Below are 27710 nucleotides of genomic sequence, written 5' to 3' on the forward strand. Positions count from 1 at the left end.
CGCCGACCGTGAGCTCCACCCGGCTGTGAGCTCCACGCCAAGTGAGAGCTCCATGCCGGCTGTGAGCTTCACACAGGCTGGGAGCTAAACACGGCCTGTGAGTTCCACGTGTACTCCACCCGGCTGTGTGCCCCACGTGTGCTCCACACGGGCTGAGCTCCACATCAGCTGTGAGTTCTACACTCCACCCGGCCGTGTGCTCCACATCAGCTGTGTGCTCCACATCGGCCGTGTGCTCCACATCGGCTGTGAGCTCCACGTGGGCCGTGAGCTCCACATCAGCCGTGAGCTCCACATCAGCCGTGAGCTCCACATCAGCCGTGAGCTCCACATCAGCCGTGAGCTCCACGCGGGCCGTGAGCTCCACATCAGCTGTGAGCTCCAGGCCCCACATCAGCTGTGAGCTCCAGGCTCCACATCAGCTGTGAGCTCCACATCAGCTGTGAGCTCCACATCAGCTGTGAGCTCCACGCTCCACCTCAGCTGTGAGCTCCACATCAGCTGTGAGCTCCACCTCAGCTGTGAGCTCCACGCTCCACCTCAGCTGTGAGCTCCACATCAGCTGTGAGCTCCACGCTCCACCTCAGCTGTGAGCTCCACATCAGCTGTGAGCTCCACATCAGCCGTGAGCTCCACATCAGCTGTGAGCTCCACATCAGCTGTGAGCTCATCGCTCAGCATCAGCTGAGAGCTCCACATCAGCTGTGAGCTCCACATCAGCCGTGAGCTCCACATCAGCTGTGAGCTCCACGCTCCACATCAGCCGTGAGCTCCACATCAGCTGTGAGCTCCACGCTCCACATCAGCCGTGAGCTCCACATCAGCTGTGAGCTCCACATCAGCCGTGAGCTCCACATCAGCCGTGAGCTCCACATCAGCTGTGAGCTCCACGCTCCACATCAGCCGTGAGCTCCACATCAGCTGTGAGCTCCACATCAGCCGTGAGCTCCACATCAGCTGTGAGCTCCACATCAGCTGTGAGCTCCACATCAGCTGTGAGCTCCACGCTCCACCTCAGCCGTGAGCTCCACATCAGCCGTGAGCTCCACATCAGCTGTGAGCTCCACATCAGCTGTGAGCTCCACATCAGCTGTGAGCTCCACGCTCCACATCAGCCGTGAGCTCCACATCAGCTGTGAGCTCCAGGCTCCACATCAGCTGTGAGCTCCAGGCTCCACCTCAGCCGTGAGCTCCACATCAGCCGTGAGCTCCACGTCAGCCGTGAGCTCCACGTCAGCCGTGAGCTCCACGTCAGCCGTGAGCTCCACGTCAGCCGTGAGCTCCACATCAGCCGTGAGCTCCACATCAGCCGCGAGCGCGCCACGCGTGCTCCACGTGCGCTCCGCATCAGCTGTTGAGCCGCCACGTGACTCCGCGTCAGCCAACCGCGTCGCGCCTGCTCAAGGTCACGCCCGCGACGTGGACGCGACTTCGTTCCGGCGGAGACATCGCGGCGCCTGGGCCTCTTCCTCCTCCTCCTCCTGCTCCCCAGCCTGCGACCCACAGTCATCGCCACCCACGCCGGGCCTTCCCGGTCTATCGCTCTCGCTCTTCTCTATCCCGCCCGTGCTGCGAAGGCGCTCCACGGCCGTCTCCGTGAAACGCCGATCTGCGTCTCTGCCCGGCTCAACTCGCGGCTGCTTTAGATCCATCCTCATCATCCTCGTCTCGCGCAGTTTGCTCCGCGTTCTGCTCCGTTTCTGCTCCCCCCCCCTCCCTGCCCGCTCCCATCTCTTGCTCGACGAGTCTCTCTATTCTCTTCCTCGAGTCTCGATTCTCTTGCCCTGGACTCTGTTCTCGTGTCTAGCCTCCGCTCTCGTCTCTCGTCTGACCAGCGCCTCGGCCCCGTGTGTCCGTGTCGTTCGTCCTCGTCGTCATGGTACGAGGCCGTGGACGGGCCCTCGGGTGCATGAGACTGCTTGCTTCTACTGCTCCTACTGCTGCTGTGCTTGCTCCTGTTCTCCTCTAACGGGCGGTGGTGGTGGCACTTTCATCAAGCGCAGCCCTGAAGAGTTTAACCTCACAGCTGTGAAGCGTAAACGCCACACGGCTGTGCAAAGGGAGGGTTCCCCCCCCTCCACCCCGTGAAGCCTCTTTTGTTTAACCTGGCTGTCGCTATGCGTTGTCGTTGTTGTTGAGTGTGCGGTTTGTGGCTGGTTTTGTTTTCCCCTACCCCACACGCACACAGAGCGCCGCGTGGTTGACGTTCAACACTAACGCACGGTGGTGTGACGCGCGAGCGTGATTGATGGCTGAGCATCGCGAAATAAAAAGAATTAACACCAAACAAACATCCTGTTGCTGTCCTATGCTTGTGACAGGTGAATTCGTGCCCGAGTTCGCATGGGGTGTGTGTGTGTGTTGTATGAGCGAGCCGCGGTGGCCCTGGGATTTCATCCTCGTCGCATGCGAATTTCGTGAACGCTGGCAACTTTACACACTTCGACTTCACCATATATATGCTGGCACTGTGCACTCCACGTTCAGATGATAATCGTTGAGACGGCGATGACTTTTGATCGCATAAAGTCACCATCGTTTGCGTACAGAAAGTAAGTGACTGACCTTTACAGAGCTCCAGTATTCCCACATGGTTACTTCTGATGTCCTTCCAAATGCAAAACTACTCAAATTGGCCGTACGTCCCAAGTTCGGGTCCGTATGTACAGTCATGAAGAGTGAGGCTTTTGTGTGGCAAAGACTTGGAACCATTTAAAAAGACTGAGATGCCCAGGTCATTAAGTTCACGCGAAGCAGGTATGAGATATTGGCAAGGCTTGAAAGCTTACTGAACCTACTAATTTAAATATAAGTATTTGCTGACAATAAAATGTGTATATTTCGTGCGTCTTGCTTTGTCTTAAAACCGTTACATTCCTATAACACTACACATAAGCTGTTATTTTCGCGGAAGTAATGTTCATTGACAAGAAATCCTCTGATCTCATTCCAGCATATCACGCAGTGACCACCATTTTTAAAATTAACGTTGAATGAAGACTCAAATTTTAAACATAAGTCCATATGACTTTAGAGATCGTTGCTAAAAAGTTGCAATGGTTGAAGCCCGTTAAGTGTCTTGAAGCTTGCATGTTAATGCCAATGCGCATGTTGTGTTATGTAATGCATTATGTAGAATGTAATAGCATAAGTAGTGTAATGTTTGCAATAAAAAATTGTAACAGTATGTTAAAGTGGAGATAAAACCAGCATTGTATCGTTTTACATCTGGCACTGGGTTTTGAGTTAAATGACTTACAGAGTATGCCATGGGAGCATGGCCCCTCACCTCTCATGGTGGTGACTACGCATGTTATGCAGTGCCCTGTGGATTTCTGGTGAGTGTCGGATCACAGCATCTATGTGATGGTCATGACATCAGGGTTCATCATTTTGATACCACTGCAAATGTGTCCACATGCCATTAAAACCAGCCATGTTCGAATTGTATTGCAAGTGTGGCATTTAAATGAAAGTATAATTGGACGCAGTATTTTCTATCGGAATGTGGGACATTAAACAAACAATTGGCGGATTAACACCACCATTGAACAAATGTACGCCTGATTGTCTTCTTGTTTAAAAAATATATATCAACTGTTTCTTTTATAAAGGCGACCGTGACATTTCATGAAAGGACACTATACTTTGGCCAATGAGCACAGGCTGTAAGCTCACGAATAGGAAGTTATTTTTATGAAAAGGGAAAAAATAAGTCCTGACTGAAAACAAACAATACACGTGAAATCAGGAAGCCAGAGGAGAAATTATACCCTTTCATGCTGTCTAAGAGGTAATTATGTACATGGAACGTCTAAAATAACGCGGGCACAACTTGTGACCAGAGGGTAACGAGGCAATCCTGTGCTAATTAACTTTTAACCAGTGAATTAGTACGTGTCTACATAGCGGTCTGAGTTCACTACACTACATACTTAAAGCGCATGCCATGCTGCAGTGCCCACAACACATTTGTTCACAAATCTGATTGCAAGATATTAAAAATATTAAATAAGAGGGTTCACGTTTCCACACTGTAACGATACAAAGTTGTCAATTTGAAGTCAATAACGCGTGTACTATCCAGTTCCTGTGTTGTCTGTTAATTGTGCAGGTGCAAATTACAAAACGGGCTGACCCTGCGGAGCTAAAGGATGTGTTTTTAAAGGTAAGTTCATTCTTAATAGATTATAAAGAAACACATTTGGGTTTATATCCCATATGGCTTAATCAAATGCATGTATTAAGTCAAGTGATGACAAAGCAATACAACAGTCTTAAACGATTGTATGGCTTTTCCGTCGAACCATGGTTTGGAAATTCCATGTCTATATAGTTGTGTATATATCGTAGTTTCCATAATGTTTTTTAATGGGTAGTTTTTAAGGCTACATTAACTTGAACAAGACTATATTGTACATTATACAGCATATGTATAAAACTAAATCACCTGAAATGCATATGATCCCAGCGGGCCTCAATAGCTAAGCAGCATTGTGCCTGGATAGTGCTTGGTTGGGTGACCACCATGCTTAAAATAGGTGTGGGCAGTAGATGGCAATGCAGAAAAATGTATCTTTCAGTATTCAACGATAGGGAGCAAAGTTTTTGAACATCAATTTATCCTAAATACTATTGGTGTAATTTTCACATTTTAAAGGTGGTGTAAGCATAAATAATCCACACTTTTTCAGTAATATGACAATTAAGTTATATCAAATGTTCATGCTGGTACATGTTATAACAGTACAGGACTATCCGTTATTCAATTGAAAGTATTTGAATCCCCAATAATTCTAAGTCACAGTCGTTTCATTACTATTGCCAAATAAAGAAAGTTATTGGATTTTTTTGGGCAATATTGTTTTACTTTGAATAGGTTACAAGGTAATACTGTATATGAAAATGTATGACCTTTCAATAGATATTTTCCATCTCCAATGTAGCATTCACTGTGTATTCTTTATCTTAAAAGTGTACTCTTCATTATCCGAAAATGTATTGTCATGTATACATTTTACATGTTATATGTTTACATTGTCGCGTGTAGTTTGCAAGCCAGAATAGGAATGGGGAATATTACATGAGCCCAGCGGACTTTGTGCAGAGATTTCTGAGCATGAGCACAGAGCCAACTGCCAATCCTTCTTGGATCAAGTTTTTGGCTGGTGTAGCAGACCATAACAAGGATGGGTAAGTGCTCTTCTTAAAATGATGTGGTTCCTGTATGGAGGCTTTTGTAACTGGATGTCAAATTGTGGATGTCAAATTGTGTATAACCGGAAAGGCTCTCCACTCATTTCGTCCAGCTTCGAGAGTGTTTTCCGTCAGAGTCTTAGGGGTCATCCATTTAGTAGGTACGCAAAAATCTGTCCAAACTTGACCCCTCCCCTCCTCCCTGTACGCACGTGGACTTTTTACACCCCCCCCCACCTACGTACGCCTGACGCACCCCCCCCCCCCCCGAAACATATAGAACGGCCGATATTTAATCCACGTAGAAACGATCAAGAATCAATAATATCAACGTGTTTAAGCAAGCAGATCGTCCACCGCCAGACTATCTAACTCATTTGAAGGCCAATGTAGACACATTATTATCGAGGCTTCACCCCCCCCCCCCGCCGTTTCCTATGCGTACGTAACGTGTCAGTAGATCCCCCAGACGCAAGCGTACGCATTTGGATTAACCCCCCTCCCCCCTCCATACGTACGTACTAAATGGATAGACCCTTATTAACTAACTTAATTCCTTTAAAAATGTATTTATCTTGCCATCAGAACACTGTTGCTGAGAGCTGCATCTGGTGCTCCTTTAATGAACAAAAAAAATGTGATAAATGTAATATCAAGCACGCACAATTAGGGTGAGGTGCACGTGATGAAAAGGGGCGCCCTATGAATTTACGTTAGGTATCTAACCTATAAAATGCAAAGATGGTGAGCAGCCAAAGTCGTCGCAGGTGTTCATTCTGGTCCCCATGCTCCCAGACTATATCTCATATTATCGTCCATAGCAAAGGTTGCCCTTTAGCACTTTGTCTACAGCATGCAATTTAGGCAGTAGGCGGTGCACCACCCATCTAAAATAATTGAAAATGATAACTCCACAGGTCAAACCTCCTCTGTGCATTGGTAAAGCTCTTGATAGTACATCTAAAACATTTGTGTAAATGAGAGGATGGATTATAACACAGGGAGACCTTGCTATGTTCCAGATTCAATTGGCCAGAGTGCTTGTAGGTTCAAACAATAATGAACTGCTAAGCAAAACGAGGCAACGGATGTAACAGCTATGAAAAACAATAGCGGGGGTTATGTGTGCTACTCTAAAGCATGAGATATATGTATTTGGTATTTCTAGAATTTTACGCATTTTTGTTTGGTTCTGAAGTGTCCTGCACAAACAGCACACTGTGCATGATAAATTAACGATACATTTCTGCTTGCGTAAGCATTCTATCTGGATGTTTCATCCCTATTCCCAGCCAGTGTTCCAACAATTATTTAGTAACAGAGACACTCTATAGCAGTGAAGCCAGTGTCACTTGTATTTCTCCGAACGATAACGACGCTGTACAACTTTTTTTATGTTGAGACCCTTGCCACGATTTTCATCACAATCTGCCTCATTGTATCTTAACTCCATTCTGATAATGCATCTTAGCCTATTTTACAGCTTTGACTACATGTGCAGACGCTCTCTCCCAGTACACAACTTGCAAAGCCCCTAAGCTGTATCTGCCCCGATACTGTCCCTCACTGATTGTCAGCTTGCTTCTCATAACAAAAACCTCGCGTGAAGTCAATGGTACTCAAAGGAAAATGCAAACTTCTCACTCATATTTGTATCCCCTTTGTGCGATCTTCTCTGTTTTATTAATGTTATTATTTCCATTGTCATCTCTCACGTGACTATCCTCTTTTCTTTAGAAATCAGTCGTATTTCTGTTGGTATTAATATTTGCATACCAGATATTTGAGGGTCTGTTCCTTTGATAATAATCCAGTGGCATATCTAGAACAATTCGGCTTAAATGTGTATATAGACTAGAAACCTCCTGATGCAATGCTAGGTTTACTAATCCTTCTACAAATGTGTAATCCACTTATCATTATGTGAAGAAAAAACAGGGAGACATTGTCTAATCTAGATCTTAGGTTTTTTCGGTACAGTCACGTAGGTAAAAAAAATTAACTAATAAAAAAACCTAAGAATATGAATCCTTGCAGTCACGAAAGCTTCAAATCTAGAATTAATCTAGATCTCATTAAGAGGTCGAATAATCCAGGATGGCTTACTAGACTTAGTATTTGCTTATATTATAGGACAGTATATCTATGGGGTTGTCAATAATGATCTACGATGATTGGAGTGTTTTGCCTCAGCTGTGCTTAATATCTAAATATTAGAAATAAGAAAAGATCTTGGCAAAAAATACTTCATCAACCTTAATCATTTCATTACCAGACGTTTCGACGCCAGCAACCAATCTTGAAACCTTTAATTCCTCCCACAATGAATATAATCAGCTGAGGTATTTCATTCCTAAGAATGTCTATTATGTTGAACATATGAATATCATTACGGAGAAAGTGATTGGAATCTAGTTTATGATTAGAGTAAACAATTGACATGTCTCAATCGTTTCTTCCAGGTTGATCTCCTTCCAAGAATTTGTGGCATTTGAGTCGGTGCTTTGTGCACCAGACGCAATGTTCATTGTAGCCTTCCAGTTGTTCGATAAGTCTGGACATGGACAAGTTACATTTGGTGAGATTTACAGGGTCTACGCGCACTCTAGCAACTGAATGTGACGTCTTGGGCCTGCGTCTTGCGATGGATGTGCTCTTCAATTACTATAAATAAGAACAATAAATTATTAGAATTTCTATATATATAGTAATGTTTTATTATATTGGTGATTGCTCGTATGGCCAGTGTGTTCGATATTGAAGTAAATTACATATTTGAATTGAGGGGCAATGAAATACAATTTTGGATATATCTCTAGCATCTAAATGTGACCGGATCTCAAGACACTGCACAGTAACAGTTGAATAAGTATTTGATTGAGGGAGATAGGCAGTCATAGGCAGAGGGAAAAAATGAAGGCCCTGAGCCTGAACTAAACAGGGACAAGGAGTGACAGCACTGATAGGTGGGGGAATGGAGTTCCAGACTGTCGAGGCTGCAGAGGAGTTAAGGCATGGAGGGGAATCAAGTAGAATAAGAGGGGAGAGATAGGCAATTTTCCTTACGTCTGTGAACAATCGGTCCTGCTTATTTTATGATGTCCGCAGTTATACCACGTGGTCCGTGAGTTTTCCCCTCTTTCATTCTGCGAAGGGCATAGTTTACTTATTCAAGTGCGACATGTGTGATATCTGCATAACATTCCTCCACTTATTTTTATTCTCTATCATGAGTTATGGTCCCATCTTTCTCCCAAAGGGCTACTATTTGTGAATTGCTAACCGTCAACCACCTTTTTTTGCTGTTTTCATGCTCCCATTTCATTCCATGAGATCTGCATTCCAAACGATGAAATCAAGACACAGATGAGAATGGGTTGGAGTGATTATGGAATCTGAACTTGATCTTCCGAAGCAAAATGCCTTTGTGTCTAAAGCAGAAAGTCTATAATCGATTACAGGATATGGTTGAGAAAAATGTACACTGAGGGAGAATATATAATAAAAGCTGTAGCATGGAGAAATACATGCTTGCAATTAGACTGAGAGAGAAAGAGGGACACATCTATTGGAGAACATTTAGAGGCTTAAGACGTAACTTTGACTGTCAAGTTGGCTTGGGCAGGGCACGTCGCGAGACGGGATGATGATAGCCTGATAGCCAGTGGATGACACTCACGATGGAATGGCAGCTAAAGAAGGGAACCTGTCTGAAGAGACATCTGCTGCAGAGATGGAGTGGTTAAAATTAGATCGTTTTGCTGGAGCTAGGTGGATTGTTGCATGGTGGCATCGTGAGAACTGTTTTTGTGTTTAGTTTGTTGTCCTTCCCCCGAACCTGCGATTAACACGGTTGGCTACGTACGGTGTGAAAGAAGTTCAACATACATACATACATAGATGGATTACAGTAGTGGATTGATTACGGCTGATGATGCTGTATGTATGTTGAACTTCTTTCACACCATATGTAGCCAACCATGCTAATTGGAGGTGTGGATGTTGAGGAGCGAGAGGAAGAGAGGGCTAAACTACAGTGTATCTTGGGGATAACGAGTTACAGTGTATACGTTAGGTTTACCATTGTGTTTTGATAGTAACTATAACATTACTATTGGGTTACCAAAGTTTGGTAACTATAGATGCAAATGCATTTTTTTAAATATACAAATGTGTTTATTTAAAAGCATGTTTTTGATTGCTGAAACGTCTGCAATCACGTATGCTAAAATGTAGTGTTTGTGTGGGTTTTTGAGCAGAAAATATCAAGGAAATCTTTAGCCAGACCACCATCCACCAGCATATCCCATTTAATTGGGAATGTGAATTTATCCAGCTGCACTTTGGCAGCAGCCACAAGAAAAGCATGAATTACGATGAGTTCACACAATTTTTACAGGTATGTCTCCTTTAATTATTTATTTTAGAATAATATGATCTCATTGAGTGTTTTGCCCATTACATTTTGACGAAACAGTATTAATAAAAAACGTGTATTTCTATTCGTATCCATTATAAAAATTTAGTTATATTAAAAAATCTGATGTTGGTAGACAATTTGATATGAAACATTCTAATGTTTGAATAATTTTCATAAATTGCAATAATTACACATTACGTGAAATATTTCATTCGCATGCCGTTGACAAAAGTACACTTGCCAAATTGTTCATTTTAGTTCCAATATTTTGAAAATACTTTTACTGGCAACACAAGATTCAGGCCTTTGATGTGTCATGCTCGTATTATGTTACTCGCGGCTGTGCCATGTTGCGCCTTGGCAGGAGCTGCAGCTGGAGCATGCACGCCAGGCCTTTGCTGTCAAGGACACCGACAAATCAGGCACCATCGCTGCTCTGGACTTCCGGGATATCATGGTCACCATTCGGCCGCACATGCTCACATCCTTCGTGGAGGAAAATCTCGTTGCTGTCAGTTCTCTCGCATGTGTCCACTTAGCATAGCACCCTTTGGACATACACAGTGTCTACCACCACATATACAACATTATCAGTTCACAGGCTGTACGTATCTTCTTGGTTCTTTCGGTAAAGTCACGTAGAAGGGAAACAATAAAATAATAAAAATAAAACATAATAAAATAAGTGAGAATGATATTATTATGTTTTATTTTTATTATTTTATTATTTCCCTTCTACGTGACTTTACCGAAAGAACCAAGAAGATGAATCCCTGCAGTCACGGAAGCTTTAAATCGAAGCCTGTACGTAATTAGTTTTGTCGGATGATTAACATTTATTGTCCCTTCCCACGCACCTCCGATTAGCACGGTTGGCTACGTACGGTGTGAAAGACGTTAAATACACACATACGCTTCTATTTTCAATTTAAATCACTTCTTGATCGATACACAAAATCCCACCGAATGCTGCCCCCCCACTACCCCAGAGAGAAATGTTTACATTGAAAGCGTATTTGTCAATCCATTGCTTGAGCAGGGCCTCCCCACACCGTGTGGCTAATGGGGTGTGTTTGGCCATACTTCAGGGAACATCCGAGAAGGTGTTGGGCAATGCTGGCCTCACTAAACCAATGACTGGACATTTTATATCCACGGTTCACAGCCTCTGTGGCAGGAGCACACGTGGCTCTGTTATGTGACTTCGACGACTCCTTCTGTCGCGAGCAGGCAGAGGCAAGGCATGTCGAGAGGCCTGGCTCGTATTAAAGCTCGGAACCAAAACGCATCTTACCCTTAAAGCAAGACTTGACCTCTGCTAACCACCTGCGTAGTTTATGTCTTTACATATACGTGCAGGTTTTGTGTGAAGTCCTAGGCTATGCATTTGTGTATGATACAGGCATGCTGTGGGTGACACATGTGGGATATGTATTGTTTAATGACCCATGTATGTGTTCACAAATTTGGTAAGACAACAAACAAAAAACTCCAGCAGTCAGCATTCTACACAGCATCATTAAACATGAAAGAAAGTAGGACATTGTGTGCAGTCCTTTGTTCTTAAAAAGGCATTGTCACATTCACAGTGCTATGCAGTACAACAGGTTTAATAAATCACATTTTGCCAAATTATCCAAACCACAAAAAAATCTCATTACACTGCAGTCGTAAAATCTGCATATTAACATCTAGAATGCATTAAAAAGATAATTAAATGCTGATCATACCTTGCACCCGAATTAATTAATCTTCCAACAGTACCCACCACCACACTTCACTATCAGGATGGAGATTATCTGTAAAGCTCAATATTTCCTGAAGAAGGCCAGTCTGCCAAAATGATGAGATCTTCATTTCCGCTCGGTGGCAATATATAATAGCCCGTTATTAAATACCGTGACAGAATAACTGACAAATAAAGTTGTCTACATCATTTAGATATTAACACGTTAAAGTAGTGGTTTCAGCAAAAGGAATTTAACAATTTCTCTACCCACTCAGGAATTTCAATGGAGATGAGTACCACACAATGATCATTTGACTGAGGACACTTGAATTTTTATCTAATGTAGATACATTAATTGAGTGTATGTATGTACTTTGCTGCCTTCTGCCAGGCTGTTGGAGGCTTAAAAGCTCACAGAGTGAGCTTTGCTTTCTTCAACGCCTTCAATTCCCTACTCAACAACATGGAGCTGGTTCAGAAGATATACAGTACCTTGGCAGGCTCTAGCATTGACATGGAGGTTACAAAAGGTTTGCTTACGGCACGGGGAGGGGGTGTGGATTTATCAGTGGAAGGAATGTGGGTTCATATGGATGTGTGATAGTGAAATCCACAGTTCTTATTTACTACTATAATGAGCCAAGAATGTCTGTGTCTCCCGTGCGTGACGCCACTCCCTGTCGGCCAGCCCCCCCCCCATTAATAATCATGAGCAGGTGACGTCACTCCACATCGAACAGCCCCCCTCATTAATAATCATTATAAGGTGACGTCCTCCAAATGGACACCCCCCCCCCCCTCATTAATAATCATGAGCAGGTGACGTCACTCCACATTGAACAGCCCCCCTCATTAATAATCATTATAAGGTGACGTCCTCCAAATGGACACCCCCCCCCCCATTCATAATAATTAGCGGGTGACGTCACTCCACATGGGGGGCCGAGGAGCCTCCTCCCCCCTCCTCGGTGTCAACTGACAACCCTCACTACAAAGGCAGAACCCTCACGTCACGCGATCTCCGTAACGCTATAGAGACATCAAAGTAAAAAGGACGTCATGATGAACAAGGGATTATAACTTAAAATGCAATAGGTCTGTGTCACCGCGGCCTTACAAATTGCACACGAATTGATGCAATGAATATCACGTCGCGGTCTGCTTTTCGCTTGCAAGTTTCAGATTTACTGCAATACACCCGTCCTTGGACGGGCAAAAGGCAAGTTAACTATAATGATGTCCAAGTACGGTTTCCCAAGTTGGGCTGTGCACTGATTTTGCCACACACTATTGTAAGCATCTTAAATTTCTTAATTCCTGAGGATGCCTGCAGTAGTGCGTGGTATAAGCTTGAGAAAAGACATTCTGAACAAGAAGATGATCTCAGAAATCCGCATTTTGGTTTAAAATGTCATACTGTATACATATATCCAAGTTTAGAAGTAGTAGAATAATCTTTTTTAAAATGCTGTGCATCCCATTAGAAAGTTTAACGTGTTGTATTTGTATAGTTGTGAATGTTTACACAATTATAGAGTTTAGCGTGTTGTATTTGCATAGTTGTGAATGTTTACAACCAGATAACATCATACCAAAACATGTGGGAGGATGGCATGCAGAAAGGAATTGCTGTTGCGCGGATCTTCCACAACACTTTTCTTTAGTGAACCTCTCACCGAATTGTCAAACCAGCCCAATAAGGATGACTAAATGGCTCATGGTGCTAAAGGAAACCATATAAACATTCACAAATAAAATGCATCGTGAATTTATGTCATAAATGAGGCTTCATGAGAACATTTTAAAGCCCTAAATTCTGACAATTTGTTTTTATACACCAAAGATTTGGCAACTCGAACGAGTAACCAAATGAGCTTATGTACTATAATGTATTGTTTATGTCCCCATTTCAGAGGAGTTCATGCTTGCAGCACAGCGGTTTGGGCAGATTACACCGATTGAAGTGGACATTTTGTTCCATCTTGCTGATTTGCATGAGCACAGAGGGTGAGTTTATATTTTCAATATTCACAGTTGTGCAAATACGGCTTTTTTTCTTTGCAGTTTGTTCATGCAAGATTTGTACATACTGTATAAGCATGCTGTTTTATTTTAGGCAAAACATGTTAATGTTTCGGTAAGCATTGAATCAAAAATTCCAAGTACTCCATTTTCATACCCTGAATTAGGAATTCCAGGATGTGTTCAAGAGAAATGCTCACTGATAAAAGAAGTGTATTCCACCGTGTCTTGTTGACTTTAACCAAGTAGTATGCCCTGCAGGCAGGAATACACAATTTGACATCCAGTTATAACGTGTTAACCGTGAACAAATACCACACATTTATAACTGATCGCTTGTGGCCAGTGTGCCACTCCTGTAAATATTACATAGCGCATAGATCATGATGTGAATTAGTTTTTAAGGATCTGGAAGAGATGTTTAATTAAAAAAAATAGCTATAGTGGTATTATTATGAATAGTTTATCTTTTAAAACCAATCACAATTTTTTTTCCAAGTAGAGTATTGCAACGTGTCATGGCTGCATGTTGTCGTGTTCGACTTGTCCCTTTCCGCGTGCAGGCGATTGTCTCTGATCGATATTGAACGGATTGCCCCTCTCGAGGAGGGAGCGCTGCCCTACAACCTTGCTGAGAAACAACGGCAGGTGTGGCGTCACGTGCACCCGATCATGAGGCTATTCTTATTCTTGCGTGTGGCCAATGGCCAGGCCTGCCTGCCACAAGATGGCTTCAGGAGAGGGTTTGTGTTGCTAGTTCTTCTCCGTTGAAGGAGCATAGACTACAGTCATTTACTCCATGCTCCAGATATTGGGTTGCATGGCCACAAAAAAAATGCCTACAATCTTGTGGTTTGTCTTTAATTTTCCATCTTTGAAGGAGATGTGCACATTAGCCCGTTGATGTTTTTTTTAACGGTTGATGGTACACTGGTAATGAGGCTATTGAATTACACAATCGCATTTACCCCAACGCAGCAAGGTCAAAACTTGCTCAAATAATTTCAAAGGAAAATATTACCAACACTGAGTCATTTTTTTCGTATTTTCTTCGGAAAATATTTCAAATCATCATAAGCCTTAGACCAGGTTTTGTCTTTGCCATGCATTTGTTTACAGGAACTGAATAGCCCTCTTTGAAATTAAACGTACTTATTAGGGTTGAACTTTTTGGTTGAATTTACATTAAAATCCAAACTTAGGTGTAATCCGCGCATGTGTTTGAGGTAATTTAATTACTGCAATAACTACTTTTCATCAAATAGTTTTTTTAGATTTTTAGATATAAAATATTTTTGTGGATAAACTCGATTGCATATTTAAATACACTTAACATTAATATAAATGTGTTATTATATACGAGCAGCACATATATATATAAACAATTACAATACAGCAGGGTTTTCCCAAATCCATTCCTGGCGCCACCACAATTATGAGCATTATTTTCACTTTAATCAACATCTACTTAAATGCAAAGTGAGTTCATATATCGGTGATGTGCTATGTTGTGAGTGGTAAACATGGAAACCAACATAGTGGCGGCATGAGAAAGACATTTAAAACATTCAGTGCGAAGTTAGTCATGTTTTTCCTCAAAACTTTACCACCCTTCAGGATATGCTGACAATGTGAAAATTTTAACTTTTAAAAAATGTGCTTAAGATGTGCAATATCTACGTGGCATATTGGAGAAGTAATCACTTTAGTTGACCCATCTAAACCTTATATTGCCAGCAACTTGGTGGGGACTTGAGCCGGCCCATTCTCTTGCAAGTCGGAGAATCGGCCTACAGGTTCATGCTGGGCGCAGCTGCAGGAGGTAATTCAAAGTACTTTAAGACAAAACTTATCCACAATTACACAATAGCACTGTACATTACACATAGTGCTATTAACAGTGCTTCAGATTTAGTCAAAACAAACATCAGAGTGCAACGCTACAAATTACGAGACAGCGCATTACGATGCATACAGTGAAACACATGTACGTTTTCCAGTCAAGGCGAATCTCTTCCGACATTGGTACATTTCGACAAGTGAGAGAAACATAACAATAAAAAACGTATTAACACTTTTTGGTTGTGTATTTATTGTGTAAGTATATGTGCAAACAATAGTCGTATAACCAAAAATGTTGGTCTTAAAAGCCAACAATCACAATTGGCCTAATTTGACTTGTGATCAATCTCTATACATGACTATACACAAAAACACCAATTAGAAAGTGTGATAACAAAAATCCTCGTAAGTTTTGTTTTATAATTGTAATGTTCCAATCTAGTTGCGTGCATAACAACATAATCTTTTAGACGTGTGTGAGTGTGATGCCATCATTGCTAATCAACAGCAGGCAGATGACACTGCTCTAGAGTTGGTGCTGCCTGCTATAGAGTATAAGTGACACCACACAAATGTCAGCTGACATCCCTCCCCACCCTTACGTCACCCCTTGTTTGGTCGAGCTAAAATAAAAACCGCAGAGACTGTGGCACACAAAGCATCACAGACAATATTGCAACATGATCACGATGTACGTCTCAGTGGGAAAAATGTGTGGGTAGTGATAAAACAGATAAATATATCAATGTCTCTTGGGTATCTTAATTGACTCACACTTGATCATAATGGGTGGGCGCAATTGTGGTTAAAGTGCTTAGGCATCTAAAGAAAATGTATGGGATGGGTTCCCTATACTCCTCAAGCTAATGGGTAATTTCGATTTGAAGCTTTCGTGACTGCAGGGATTCATCTTCTTGGTTCTTTCGGTAAAGTCACGTAGAAGGGAAATAATAAAATAAAACATATTAAAATAATTCTCACGACGTTTCGGCCACAACGCAAGCAGCCGTCCTCAGGTGAAGAACAGGTCTGTTGGAAAGACAGTGTTCTTCACCTGAGGACTGCTGCTTGCGTTGTGGCCGAAACGTCGTGTGAATTATTTTATTATGTGTTATGTGTTATTATTTTATCATTTCCCTTCTACGTGACTTTACCGAAAGAACCAAGAAGATAATGGGTAATTACCGATAGATTCGTGAGTGATATTCCTTTGCTCTGTCTCTAAATGTTTTCAGCACTGGGTGCCACGGCAGTGTACCCCATCGATCTGGTAAAGACGCGCATGCAAAACCAACGCTCGTCGCTCATCGGTGAGCTGATGTACAAAAACAGCTTCGACTGCTTCAAGAAGGTGGTGCGCTACGAGGGGATAATCGGTCTCTACAGAGGTGAGCACTCCGCGGGACAAGTTCAGATGCAACCCACAAGGCGAAAGAACATGATAAACAACTTCACATTTGGTCACTTTTGATCTCTGAAGGTAGTGGCGTCCCCTTGCTTAAGTTAAGGGGTGTGTTTTTTCTATATGCAGTTTAACCTTCAAATGAAATAACACAAACTGTCAGCATTTGACATTTTAGTTTTACTGAACTGAGAAGGTGTGAAGTGAATACGAATGAGTATTGTACGTAGTTTTACTGTTGTTGTTGATGTAACTTTCTGACCCGCCCCGACTGGAAATCTGTGAAAAAGAACTTCATAGCTCATTGGATTTCTCCAGGATAAATAAAGATCCTGATTCTGTCTGGTAACGTGGCAGAGACTCTCATCACTTAGGAATAAAAAAAAATCATAAAGATTAACATTATTTTCAGAAACTATACTTTTTCCTCAAAACACCAGTGGAGCTGATTTTTAAAGGAATATATGTCTTTGTTTCAAACTATAGCCAACCAAAGATATTGCCATTTCAGTAACAGGCACTTAAATGTTATGCATTGAACTTTCTCATGACAGCAGCATAAGAGATCACGATGGTCAAATGATCAAAACGCTTGTGCTCACACACTGATGATGTTCTTATACCAATAGGTTATCTGCTTATTTCCTACCGTTTTCTATACAGGACTTCTCCCTCAGCTTATCGGTGTGGCTCCAGAAAAAGCCATAAAACTCACTGTATGTACATCATTTAACAACTATGAATCTACTCACCACTCATGCTGTTTTACTTATTTCATTGTTATACATTTAAAAAATATAATGCTTGCTACCAGTTCACAGAAATCTAGTAAAATGCTGAAATGCACAGTGAGTGGTGGTTTCCTTTAAAATATATTAATACAATGTGGATACAAATTAAACGAGGATGATCATTGAATAACAAGACCATTATTTTTGTGCAGGTAAATGACTTAGTGCGCGACAAGTTCACCAAGCGTGATGGATCCATTCACGGACTTGCAGAAATATTATCTGGAGCATGTGTAAGTTTGTGCACAGAGATTAACGTAATCACGTCCACTTTGAGAACTACTTTTCGTGTAAAGTCTGTTGTCCTTCCCCCGCACCTTGCGATGAGCACGGTTGGCTACGCACGGCGCTCAAGAAGTTCAACATACACACATACAGATGCAATTGTGCCCAAACCACTAGACAGCCCAAGCAAGAGTACACAGTTGGTTTTCTGCATGACATAAACACATCGGCCTAAAAAAAAGATATCGAAAAATCACCCAAACTGGCAGCGCTGCCTGCTAGTTGGTGGCCCACACAAGTTGAACATTACACAGACTTTACTGAAAGAACCAAAGAGTATGGATTCCTGCAGTCACGAAAGCTTCAAATCAAGATTACACAGACTGGCGATGTAATGCTCATGTAATATTTCCTGTGATGATCCTGCAGGCTGGGGGCTCTCAGGTCATATTCACCAACCCCCTGGAGATTGTCAAGATCCGACTACAGGTGGCGGGAGAGATCACTACTGGTGCCCGAGTCAGCGCACTCACTGTGATGCGAGACCTTGGATTCCTAGGCCTCTATAAGGTCAGGAACCGCCTCCACCTACACTGTACTGGCATGTCCCTGAATCATTAACCCCTAATCTGTGTATTTTTTTTTAAATAGTTGTGCTCGGTACATATGTTCATTTGTCGAATAAACATCGCAGACATCTCTAGTGTATGCTTCTATGGGTGACCATACTAAGAAACATTTTCGTCACTGTTCTACGTAGGGTTAACGGCAGTCTTCTCTCTTGAGCCAATGGATCACTGCCACTCCGAGTTATGCTATACCTTTCTGTTATTTTTGACACCAAAGATCATTCCATCTCCCTTTAAAATCTATGTAGCTATGAGCCATCTCCAGCACAATTCCCTCATGGTTCTACTCCTACCTCTCGGACTGTGTATTCTGCACTCCCATATGAGGTCTGTTTTCTACCACAAGGCTCTCTCCTTGGCTCCCTGGTTTTTTTTTCAACGTAACTTCTCTCTGGCAAAATCATCTTTGATTAAAATGCTGATAATTATTTTTATATTGATGGCACCCACCTCTGCATTGCCATTTCCATTGTGAACCCAACCTCGCTGTCCACTTCACATCCTGGCTTAACATTTGTCACCGTGGATTGGCTTCCTAAACATCTAAATGTTGATGTTGCCAAAACAGAAGTACTGTACTCATTAGTCTTCCTTACTTTCAGCAAATACTCCACATTGAGTGAGTGCCTCCTAAACATTTGCATTGCACGAGCGAAGAGTGTGCAACGGCTTGGAGTTGTCACTGATCTAACTGTTCCCACATATTTAAATGCTGCGCAGCATCTACCGCATTCACCATCTCCTTACCCCTGCTGATGCGGAAATTGTCATCCGTGACTTCATTACATCCTGATGAGGCTATTGCAATTATCTCCTCTACAGCCTCCCCAATTCCCTCATCTCCAAAATACGAATAACCCAAACTGCCTCTGCCAGACGTCTCCCTCACCTGTAATCGTTACAAGATCACACAAATGCTCCGATCCATCCATTATCTCCTAATCCATTCCATGATCAAATTCAATATCACACTCATCAGAATTCTCCATGGATTTGCTCTTGCCTACTTGTCTCCTCTTATCTCACTCTACTCCCCTCTGCACATTCTCCACTCCAGCAACCAAGGTTTTCTATTGAAGCCCCTAGTTAACCTTTGCTCAGTGGGAGGTCACTCATTCTCCTCTGCTGGCCCCATTGTCTGCAACTCCCTTCCCTGAGCGATCCATACTATCGACTTCCTGCACAAGCTGATGATTCAGTGTTTATATAATATAAATGTCCATTTTCTGTACAGCACCTGAAAATATGGTCACATTTATACGCTATGAAAATATAAATTGTATTTTAACTGTATTGTATTGAACACTATATATATACACACACGAGTCATGATAAATACGATGAACAAATTATAATTTTAAGATTATTGCCCTGAATGGATTCTTACCTGCACAATCAATAATGTATTAATATAACTAACATATGTTTTCCATATTCAAAGCACAGTAATATAACAAACTAAAAAATCACGTGAATAAATTGCTCACAACAGCATCTTTTACATCGATTGGCGAGGTGACGCCTCTTGTCCATAATTTTTCATCATTGCTAGGAAACCCATTGATCCATCATCCTGCTCTATGATGTTAAAATTGCAATGTTTGTGCCACTTAGGCAATACCTTGTTTTAATCCAATGCTATTTAAAACAAATTTGGAGAGTGCTGTGTTCGTTTGTTCACTTAAAAATCTGAGCTTCTACACGGGTAAACAAAATACATTTATTCATGACACACCAGTCAAAATGTCCAGTATTTGGTGGATCCTGTGTAAACGTTGCTCTTTTGTGTAATCCCTCACTCGCAGGGTGCCAAAGCCTGCTTCTTACGAGACATCCCATTCTCAGCCATCTACTTCCCCACTTATGCACACACCAAAATGTTGCTGGCTGACAAGGACGGGCGAGTTGGCCCTCTCCAGCTCCTTACTGCCGGAGCCATTGCAGGTGCTTCCACAGCAGATACTATTAGAGTAAAAAAATAACCCGTAAAAAAAAGTTTTTCACTATAAATCCTTTATATGCGTGGCGGCTAGAGTCCTCTCGTCCTCTGGCTTGAGATGGCTGCTACCTATGGGTCAGATGATTGCCTGCCACCATTAAGCAATTGGTAATTAAATATAAAAAAAAATTCCTAAAAAGTGTAAAGTTATGGAAAAAAATGTTCACGAAAATAAATTGTCACGCACAACGAGTCTGTGTGCAAAATGTCAGCTCGATTGGATCACGGGAAGTGGGTTAAAAAACGACTGAAAGATTTGCACAGTCGTAAGCGCGCAAGCAAGCAAGTGAACTTAATATAAAGGATTTAAAAATAATGATAATCATAATAAAATTAACAAAACAGGAATTTCTGAAAAAGATAAGTTGATATCCACATAATGCAGTGAACACATGGAATGTGGGAGTTTAATGTCAATCATATTTACCACTTAAACAATCCAATCGAGCTTTGACACAGGGTTTTCTTATAGATTTCAAATGTTTGTTTTCTTAGCATGGGGTGGTAAGGCGAATTTAAAATTTCACTGAGATAAATATCTCGACGGTTCGGCAGACTGGCCTTCTTTAGACTATATGGAGCATCATACATATTATTAGTCGCTGAGGTTGCTTAGTAGGTGCTGTAGGATCAATAATGCATAATCGATAATAATGCATTATTCATCTCTGCAGACTTTCATGTTTCCCGAAAGCTAGTCAGCCAAAACGTTGAGATCTTCCCTTTCTCTCAATAACAGTATGGGAAAAAAACGTAATTATTTTAAAATTACCTGTTATTTTATGTATGAGGGCATGAAACCTTTATTCAAAATGAACAATACAAATGAATATCAGTTTACTTTAATTATATCGGGAAAGATGACGCAGTAACAGATTATAAATTAAGGCAAACAGTATTCACTTAGTGGTCAGTTTAAACGTGAGTAGTTCTAGAATAAGTGTTCTTGGCTGTGAACAGATAACACAAAACATCGGTGAAGCTTAACGCCGGGTCCCCAGTTTTGGCATGGTTGTACTTTGGAATGTAGGAATGCCAGCGGCATCCTTAGTCACTCCAGCCGACGTGATCAAGACACGGCTACAAGTGGCGGCACGGGCTGGACAGACATCCTACAGTGGCGTCTACGACTGCTTCCGTAAGATCTTGCACGAGGAGGGCTGGCGCGCATTCTGGAAGGGAGCTGGAGGTAATCCTACCATGCATCAATTAGTCACCATTGTAATCATCACTACCGCGAGCTTTTTCACTTATTACCGTACGCTTCATTGTATGAGTATGTATTTATATTCTTAGGTTTTTTCGGTAAAGTCACGTAGGTAAAACATCAAAATTAATGAAAATAAAATAAAATAAAAACAAAAATCACGACGTTTCGGAGGCAACACAACGTCGTGATTTTTGTTTTTATTTTATTTTATTTTCATTAATTTTGATGTTTTACCTACGTGACTTTACCGAAAAAACTTAAGAATATGATTCCTTGCAGTCACGAAAGCTTCAAATCTAGAAGTATGTTTTTACTTTTCGTCAATCTTATGCTTTTAGCAATATGCCAAAGAAATCGGATGGATGATATTAAGGATACTACTCTCCTAAAACAGTAGTGTGTCTATAATGTACTGATGTCTTTGTATAATTAACCTAATGAAATAGTCTAAGCAAAAACAAGTTTGCAGCTCTTTATTCAGAAAAACTAATATTTGTTTTCAATATATACTCGAAAGCGTTGTATTATCTCAAAGTAAAATACCAGGCATTAGATTCTGGAAAATACCAATGACGATCAATAACCATTGTGCCTAGCCTTTGCAGATTGTAAAAAAAGCATTTAACTCAGTAGAAATTGATGTCGTCATCCAAGATCGAACAAGCCAAGGCCTAAACGATAAGTTAGGCCTTGCTCTAACAAGCCAAGGCCTAACAAGCCAAGGGATAGAAAATATATATTTTTAAAAAGCACAAAAACTTAAGAAAAATGGAACAGCCACACAAAGAATGACTTGGAGTACCAACAGAGATTTCAGAAGGGGAGTCAGACAAGGGGACGCACTTTCACTAAAGAAATTCACAGCGACATGCGAACATATTTTCCAAAAAGTGAATTGCAGAAACAAAACCTTAAATATTAACGTAGAAAATAACAACCATCTCAGATTTTCCAAGAACATTCATTATAATATCCAACGGAAGTAAACTGCAGGAAATGTTCAAACTTTATAAAGAAGGCTACAATGTTGGGATTATGATAACGACGAGCAAAACGATGCTGATGCCAAACAAATTCGCTAAACAACTGGAGATGTTTGTGAGAGAGACATAACTGGCAAACACATGCATACCTAGGACAGAGATTGAAGGCAGACTGAAGTCAAACTGATGAAACCAGAGGCAGCCAAGAGAAGGTTGGAACACTTTTCGGAAGAAGAACTTGACAATGATAAGTAACAAAACAATTTGCCTCATGAGTAAACTGTTTTAATTCGTTCATATTACCTTCTATGACATACAGTTTATAAAGATGGTCATAAAAAATGGACAAAAAATTAAGAGTGCGAAAAAAGCATGGAGAGTTGCTTGGAATTTTAATGAGATATAAAGACGAAAACATGGATAAGAGAACATACGTGGCTTAAATACAACATTGAAACTTGTTAAGAAAACGAAGTCTGATTGGGCAGAACACTTCATTATAAAGGTTGATGGCCAATGATCAAGTATAATGACAGTATGCAGCCAAAGATGGAGCAAATAAATCAGCTCATGGGCAGGTGCTAATTGCAATTGTAGCCAGTGTCGTCGCTAACCTGTGAAGAATTGCAAAATCATAAATTGGCAAATGCTTGGGGTGGCCTTCATCCAGCAGTGGATTGATCTCATTGTTGAAAATGATGATGAGCATTTAAACATCTGACCGGATCACCTTTTGGTTAGAATACACGATTCAAATATTGGCAGTAGCTTAATTCATATCATTGGCAAGGATTGACTTAGCCCATGATTCATTTGGGATATATAAAATATGTATACTACTTTGTGGGAAGTTGATAGTGATTGTTCTATCGGAGGGACTGATACCATGCATATGACTCTTGCAGTACCACTCCTGCCTCAAAGCTACCAACAGAGAGAAGCACTGCCCTGCATTTCTTTGAAAATTTGATACTTTAACGATGAAAAATATTTATATTAACCAAGTGTGTTTCCCTCCTGCTTAGCACGTGTGTTACGATCATCACCTCAATTTGGTGTCACCCTCGTTTCATATGAGCTGCTGCAGAGATGGTTGTACGTTGATTTTGGAGGAATGTAAGTAACGATATGTAATTCACGACATTACGGTTTACTAAGTTTATACATACACGCATGTTGTGTGTCCTTGAGGTTTATTTTTTTTTAATAATCCCCCAAAACAGTTACGCTTAAGTCAATGCCACAATTTTTTGGTTGCCATGCGCTGTAATTGCATTTTCATCATGAGAATATTGGTAGCCAATCATTGTATTCACGAGGCGCGTTTTTAATGATTGTGATGACAGAATAATGCTTTGAATGGACCCACAATTACAATCACACACTCGAGACCAACTAAACACTTCGTTGATTTACATGCACCCTCCATACAGCGTTCGCTTAATGACTTTTGACGTGCCACTTTCCCCATTTGCAGCAAGCCAACGGGCTCTGAACCCACACCCAAGTCACGGATTTCGAACCTTCCTCCACCTGATACAAATCACATTGGCGGGTATCGGTTGGCTAACGTCACCTTCGCTGGCATTGAAAGCAAGTTTGGCCTCTACTTGCCCAAGTTTCAAGCAAACACCCCAACGCTGTCTGCTGCTCACACACTTAAGCAGTAGATCTTTTTCAGGTATGAAATACAGTAATACAATGGTGCCACATTTACAATTATTGCGATTTGCTTTCAGATGTATAGTTCTCGCAGTGCTGGTTCACACTCGGCTAATTCCTACAATACGTAACAACGTAGCGAGAACGAGTTTTGTTTAAACTGCATTTTTGTTTGTGGGGGTGGGGGAAAAAATCTGAATGCCCACAAGAAAAATCCACGCATAGGTGACCAAAATTCAAAGTCTGCACAGATACGTTGGAATCCTACTTGCTGTACCGCCTCTTACAGGCAACTCAGTGTTCTTGCTTTGGGCACGCCATACAAATGTTCTCGGTACAATCACCACACTCGGCCTAACATACAGAGGGATCGGGCCACGTGTTTCGTTGGGATGTGACTTGACCGTGCTTGGTAGGGGTTCTGGTTTGGTTCAGGTCCCAAAATATCTTCAACTGGAAACATCCGGTTGTTTAATGTTGATTATAAAAACGTATTAAATTGCTATATGTGATAAGTCCTCATAGCTCTTAAAATGCAGACTCTAAAATGCATTTCGAAATGGTGGTATTGTTCATGGTGTTGTATTGTTATTCAAGATTAATGTATATAGAATAATGCAGCAGTCGAACTCCAAAAATCCTCGATGAAAACTCACATATTTTATGATTGTCTCCCCCGTGAATTACAGGAGCTCCTGTGAACTGCAGAGGCGCTGTGATGTTTAGGTTTTGTGGTTAATTGGAAGACACATTTTTGGAGTTCTACTGGAACTTAATCCATCATTCTATTAACGTGATAACTATATTATCTATAGTATCCAGAGAATGTTCAAATAATTTTGGCATTAAAATACTTAATTGCAACTGTGGTTTGTGGTATTACAGCCACGCAGAGGGATGTGTTGTTCACTGTCCCTTTGTTGCCTGCTACTGTTTAGCAGCTCTAGAGTGCTGTCTGTGCTGCATCACAAGTGGCATGCAGTTCAAATAAACAACGGAAACAACAACGAAAACTCCATATTCATAAATAACACTGTGGCATTTAAAGAAAATAATAGGCGATGTTTTGGGTAATGGCCCTTCTTCATTGCATATGAATGATAGGTAACAACAGGTATGTTGGGCTAGAATGTGGAATATGGCTCTTATAGATTTTGTGCGAGCTTCGTAAATGTTCTATCAACAAAATACATGTGACCATATCTTAATATAACATTGTGAAAGAGTTCTGCCGCATTTAAAATTATTTTTTATTCTAGAACTTCATGTAAGAACTATTTAACGAAAGCTTGGAAGTACATTTATGAAGACGAGTGCGCAATACATTACTCATGTATGTGGAACTTCTTTGGCATCGTACATAGCCAACCGTGCTAATCGGACACCAAACTAAACACAAAAAGAAGTTCTATACAAATTCGTTTTCAATCAAGATTTAAAAATGCATAGCTCCAGTGGCTTCCGAATATCGGAGGAAAGACCGTTCCAGAGGCCCGCAAAAGCACGTCTTTGTTCGATGGCTAGCCAAAAGCAACTGCGAAGATGACTGGAGTTTGCGTGATAAATATTGGATATGTCTTCTCTTTAAGCCCCCCTAATTGCCATTTCTTGTTCAAAGAATCACTCTCTTCCTTTACCTGATCCCCAGTACACTGTATTCAAATCACGATCCTTCTATTTACAATAGCAGTGACGCGTTCGTTGATTGTTGCATATCTTTGCAGTTACCGTGGGTAAAATATGTTCCGTCTGAGTTACAGTGGATGTTAAAGTTCCCGTGACGTCAATCGAACAAGAATTGGTTCATTGTTTGCTGGCGTCGTGGGCCATCTTTTAAACATGTTTAAAATTACTCGTAAAATTACTTCACGGGGAAATGCATAGCAATTGTCGCCTCCTAGTGCAAAAACGTTGCAAGACCCTCCTGACGAGTCGAGACTCAGTGAGGCTTTCCTGGGAAAACATGCGTAATACCAAAATAAAACGTACAATATAAAGACCACGTCATATTTACCCAGTAAACATGGAATGTTGGAAAAACATTGGACCACTGTTGATCCAACGGTTTGAACCACATGCCAACGTTGGCCCAACTTTGAATGTTTACTGGGTCGTAGCTTCATAGATCCAAATTATCCCGTAATTGTAATCACATGATCATGCTATAATGGTTAATTTAGCATTTTAGGTGCACATAGAAAGATGAATAACATTACTCTCTTTTATAAGACTACAATGGGTACGTTGTATGATCAAGGATGATTGTGACAATATTTTAACATCATTATTCAACTTAAACCTGACATTCAATGTAATGAGAAAGTGTTTTCAAAGTAACTTCGTCTTAAAATCAGACAATATGGGTAAAAAAAATATCCTGTCGTATCCAGTTATAGAAGGATCACTTATTTATTAGTATTGAAATGTATGGCATTATATAATTATCAGAGTAAAACAGCTAATTATGAAGGACAGGTTACATGACTAGTTTTACCTACATCTGTAGTCTTCTAAAATTCTGCATGCTCAGCATTGTGTGTTTTGCTGTGGATATTCGTATGGCCATGAAGTATATTTGTTGCAGTGGTTAAAAATACAATTAAATATGAAAGGTTATTGGGCCTCTATAAATTCAAGGGGCATCATTCATTGCGCTCTGTTGTGTGTGTGCACTTTCAAAGGGTGTTGAATAACAAGTCGGTTTCCAAAGTGCTGTGTGTGCATCAGCTGATGTGCTTTGTTTTAATGCACCTGCTTCTCTTATCCACATATACGTCACTACTTATATTATGTTGTGACAATACAAATACAAAATAAGATCGCACACAAAAAACACAACGCAAAATAAACTCATCATTTGACACCAACTAAGCCTTTTTTCAGATTTTCAAAATATTGTTTAATTGCCCACGTGTGTATGTTGTACATGTTGACAGCAAATTGCCTTAACTGTTAAGTTTGGGGCTGGGTGGGCAGGGGCTGGTCACCCCGTGGTGCCCTTATAAAACTCAACGTTTAACCTACTCACGCCGGCTTGTGCCCGCCCTCACAGTCGGGCATATTTGCGGAATACACCACGCCGCCGTTGACCCTGGCCATTGACCGAGCAACCCAACGTTCCTACCAATTCCCTCCACAGAAATGTGTTATATATATATCGCTGCCACAATTATGCGCGAAAGTCATTGGTGCTTAAACAGCCTTTCACTCCAAAAGTGTGTGGCAACCTTAAATGTCGCAGACTAAGGCTGCGTAACAAGGACCTTGTAACTCAACATGTTCATTCCCCGTGTTGTTTCTGTAATCCAATTGTATATATATAAAAAAAACTCATTCGTAGGCCCATTTGAGCAATCGAGATGACATGCAGCACACATCCAATGTCCTCAACACGGTTACCTTGCCAAGGTCTGTAACCAAGATTAAGAGGAGGATGCAACTCGAGTGGTGCGTCTTATCCGTAATCCTCTTATCCTGCATGCAATCTCTTCATTGTATTATCTGTGGCAGCCAGGGTAACCATGATGTTCTCACAATCAACGAATCCTCATTTTAATTAGCAGAGTATTTTGCGCAATAAGATATAACTTAATTTACATC

The 27710-nt window shown here is 41.3% G+C and overlaps 1 protein-coding gene across 2 annotated transcripts; it reads left to right on the forward strand.

Moving 5' to 3' along the window:
• The first annotated feature begins 1365 nt into the window (after window positions 1-1365).
• On the forward strand, window positions 1366-26977 carry LOC144726082 (electrogenic aspartate/glutamate antiporter SLC25A12, mitochondrial-like). Of its 2 annotated transcripts, none has more exons than XM_078604691.1 (18): window positions 1366-3338; window positions 4115-4168; window positions 5051-5193; window positions 7659-7774; window positions 9456-9595; window positions 9981-10127; window positions 11737-11875; window positions 13259-13352; window positions 13931-14015; window positions 15105-15189; window positions 16445-16597; window positions 17275-17327; window positions 17555-17635; window positions 18057-18197; window positions 20062-20200; window positions 21286-21444; window positions 23474-23564; window positions 23926-26977. In XM_078604691.1, the coding sequence occupies exons 1-18, from the start codon at window positions 3270-3272 to the stop codon at window positions 24116-24118; spliced, it is 2082 nt and encodes a 693-aa protein (XP_078460817.1). In that variant the 5' UTR covers window positions 1366-3269; the 3' UTR covers window positions 24119-26977. The 2 variants fall into 2 exon arrangements, with proteins under 2 accessions (XP_078460817.1, XP_078460816.1); XM_078604690.1 differs by having other exon boundaries at window positions 1367-1879.
• Window positions 26978-27710: the final 733 nt, after the last annotated feature.

Source organism: Lampetra planeri, chromosome 2, assembly GCF_965212315.1.
Source record: "Lampetra planeri chromosome 2, kcLamPlan1.2.h2, whole genome shotgun sequence".
Classification (NCBI taxonomy): Eukaryota; Metazoa; Chordata; class Hyperoartia; order Petromyzontiformes; family Petromyzontidae; genus Lampetra; species Lampetra planeri.

Bases quoted from the DNA above. Each gene is read 5' to 3' on its own strand.
- LOC144726082 (XM_078604691.1), top strand. From the start codon at position 3,270: ATGGGAGCATGGCCCCTCACCTCTCATGGTGGTGACTACGCATGTTAT. The intron at 15,190-16,444 runs GTAATTCAAAGT...AAATGTTTTCAG, and splicing joins GCTGGGCGCAGCTGCAGGAG to CACTGGGTGCCACGGCAGTG. The intron at 17,328-17,554 runs GTATGTACATCA...ATTTTTGTGCAG, and splicing joins AAAAAGCCATAAAACTCACT to GTAAATGACTTAGTGCGCGA.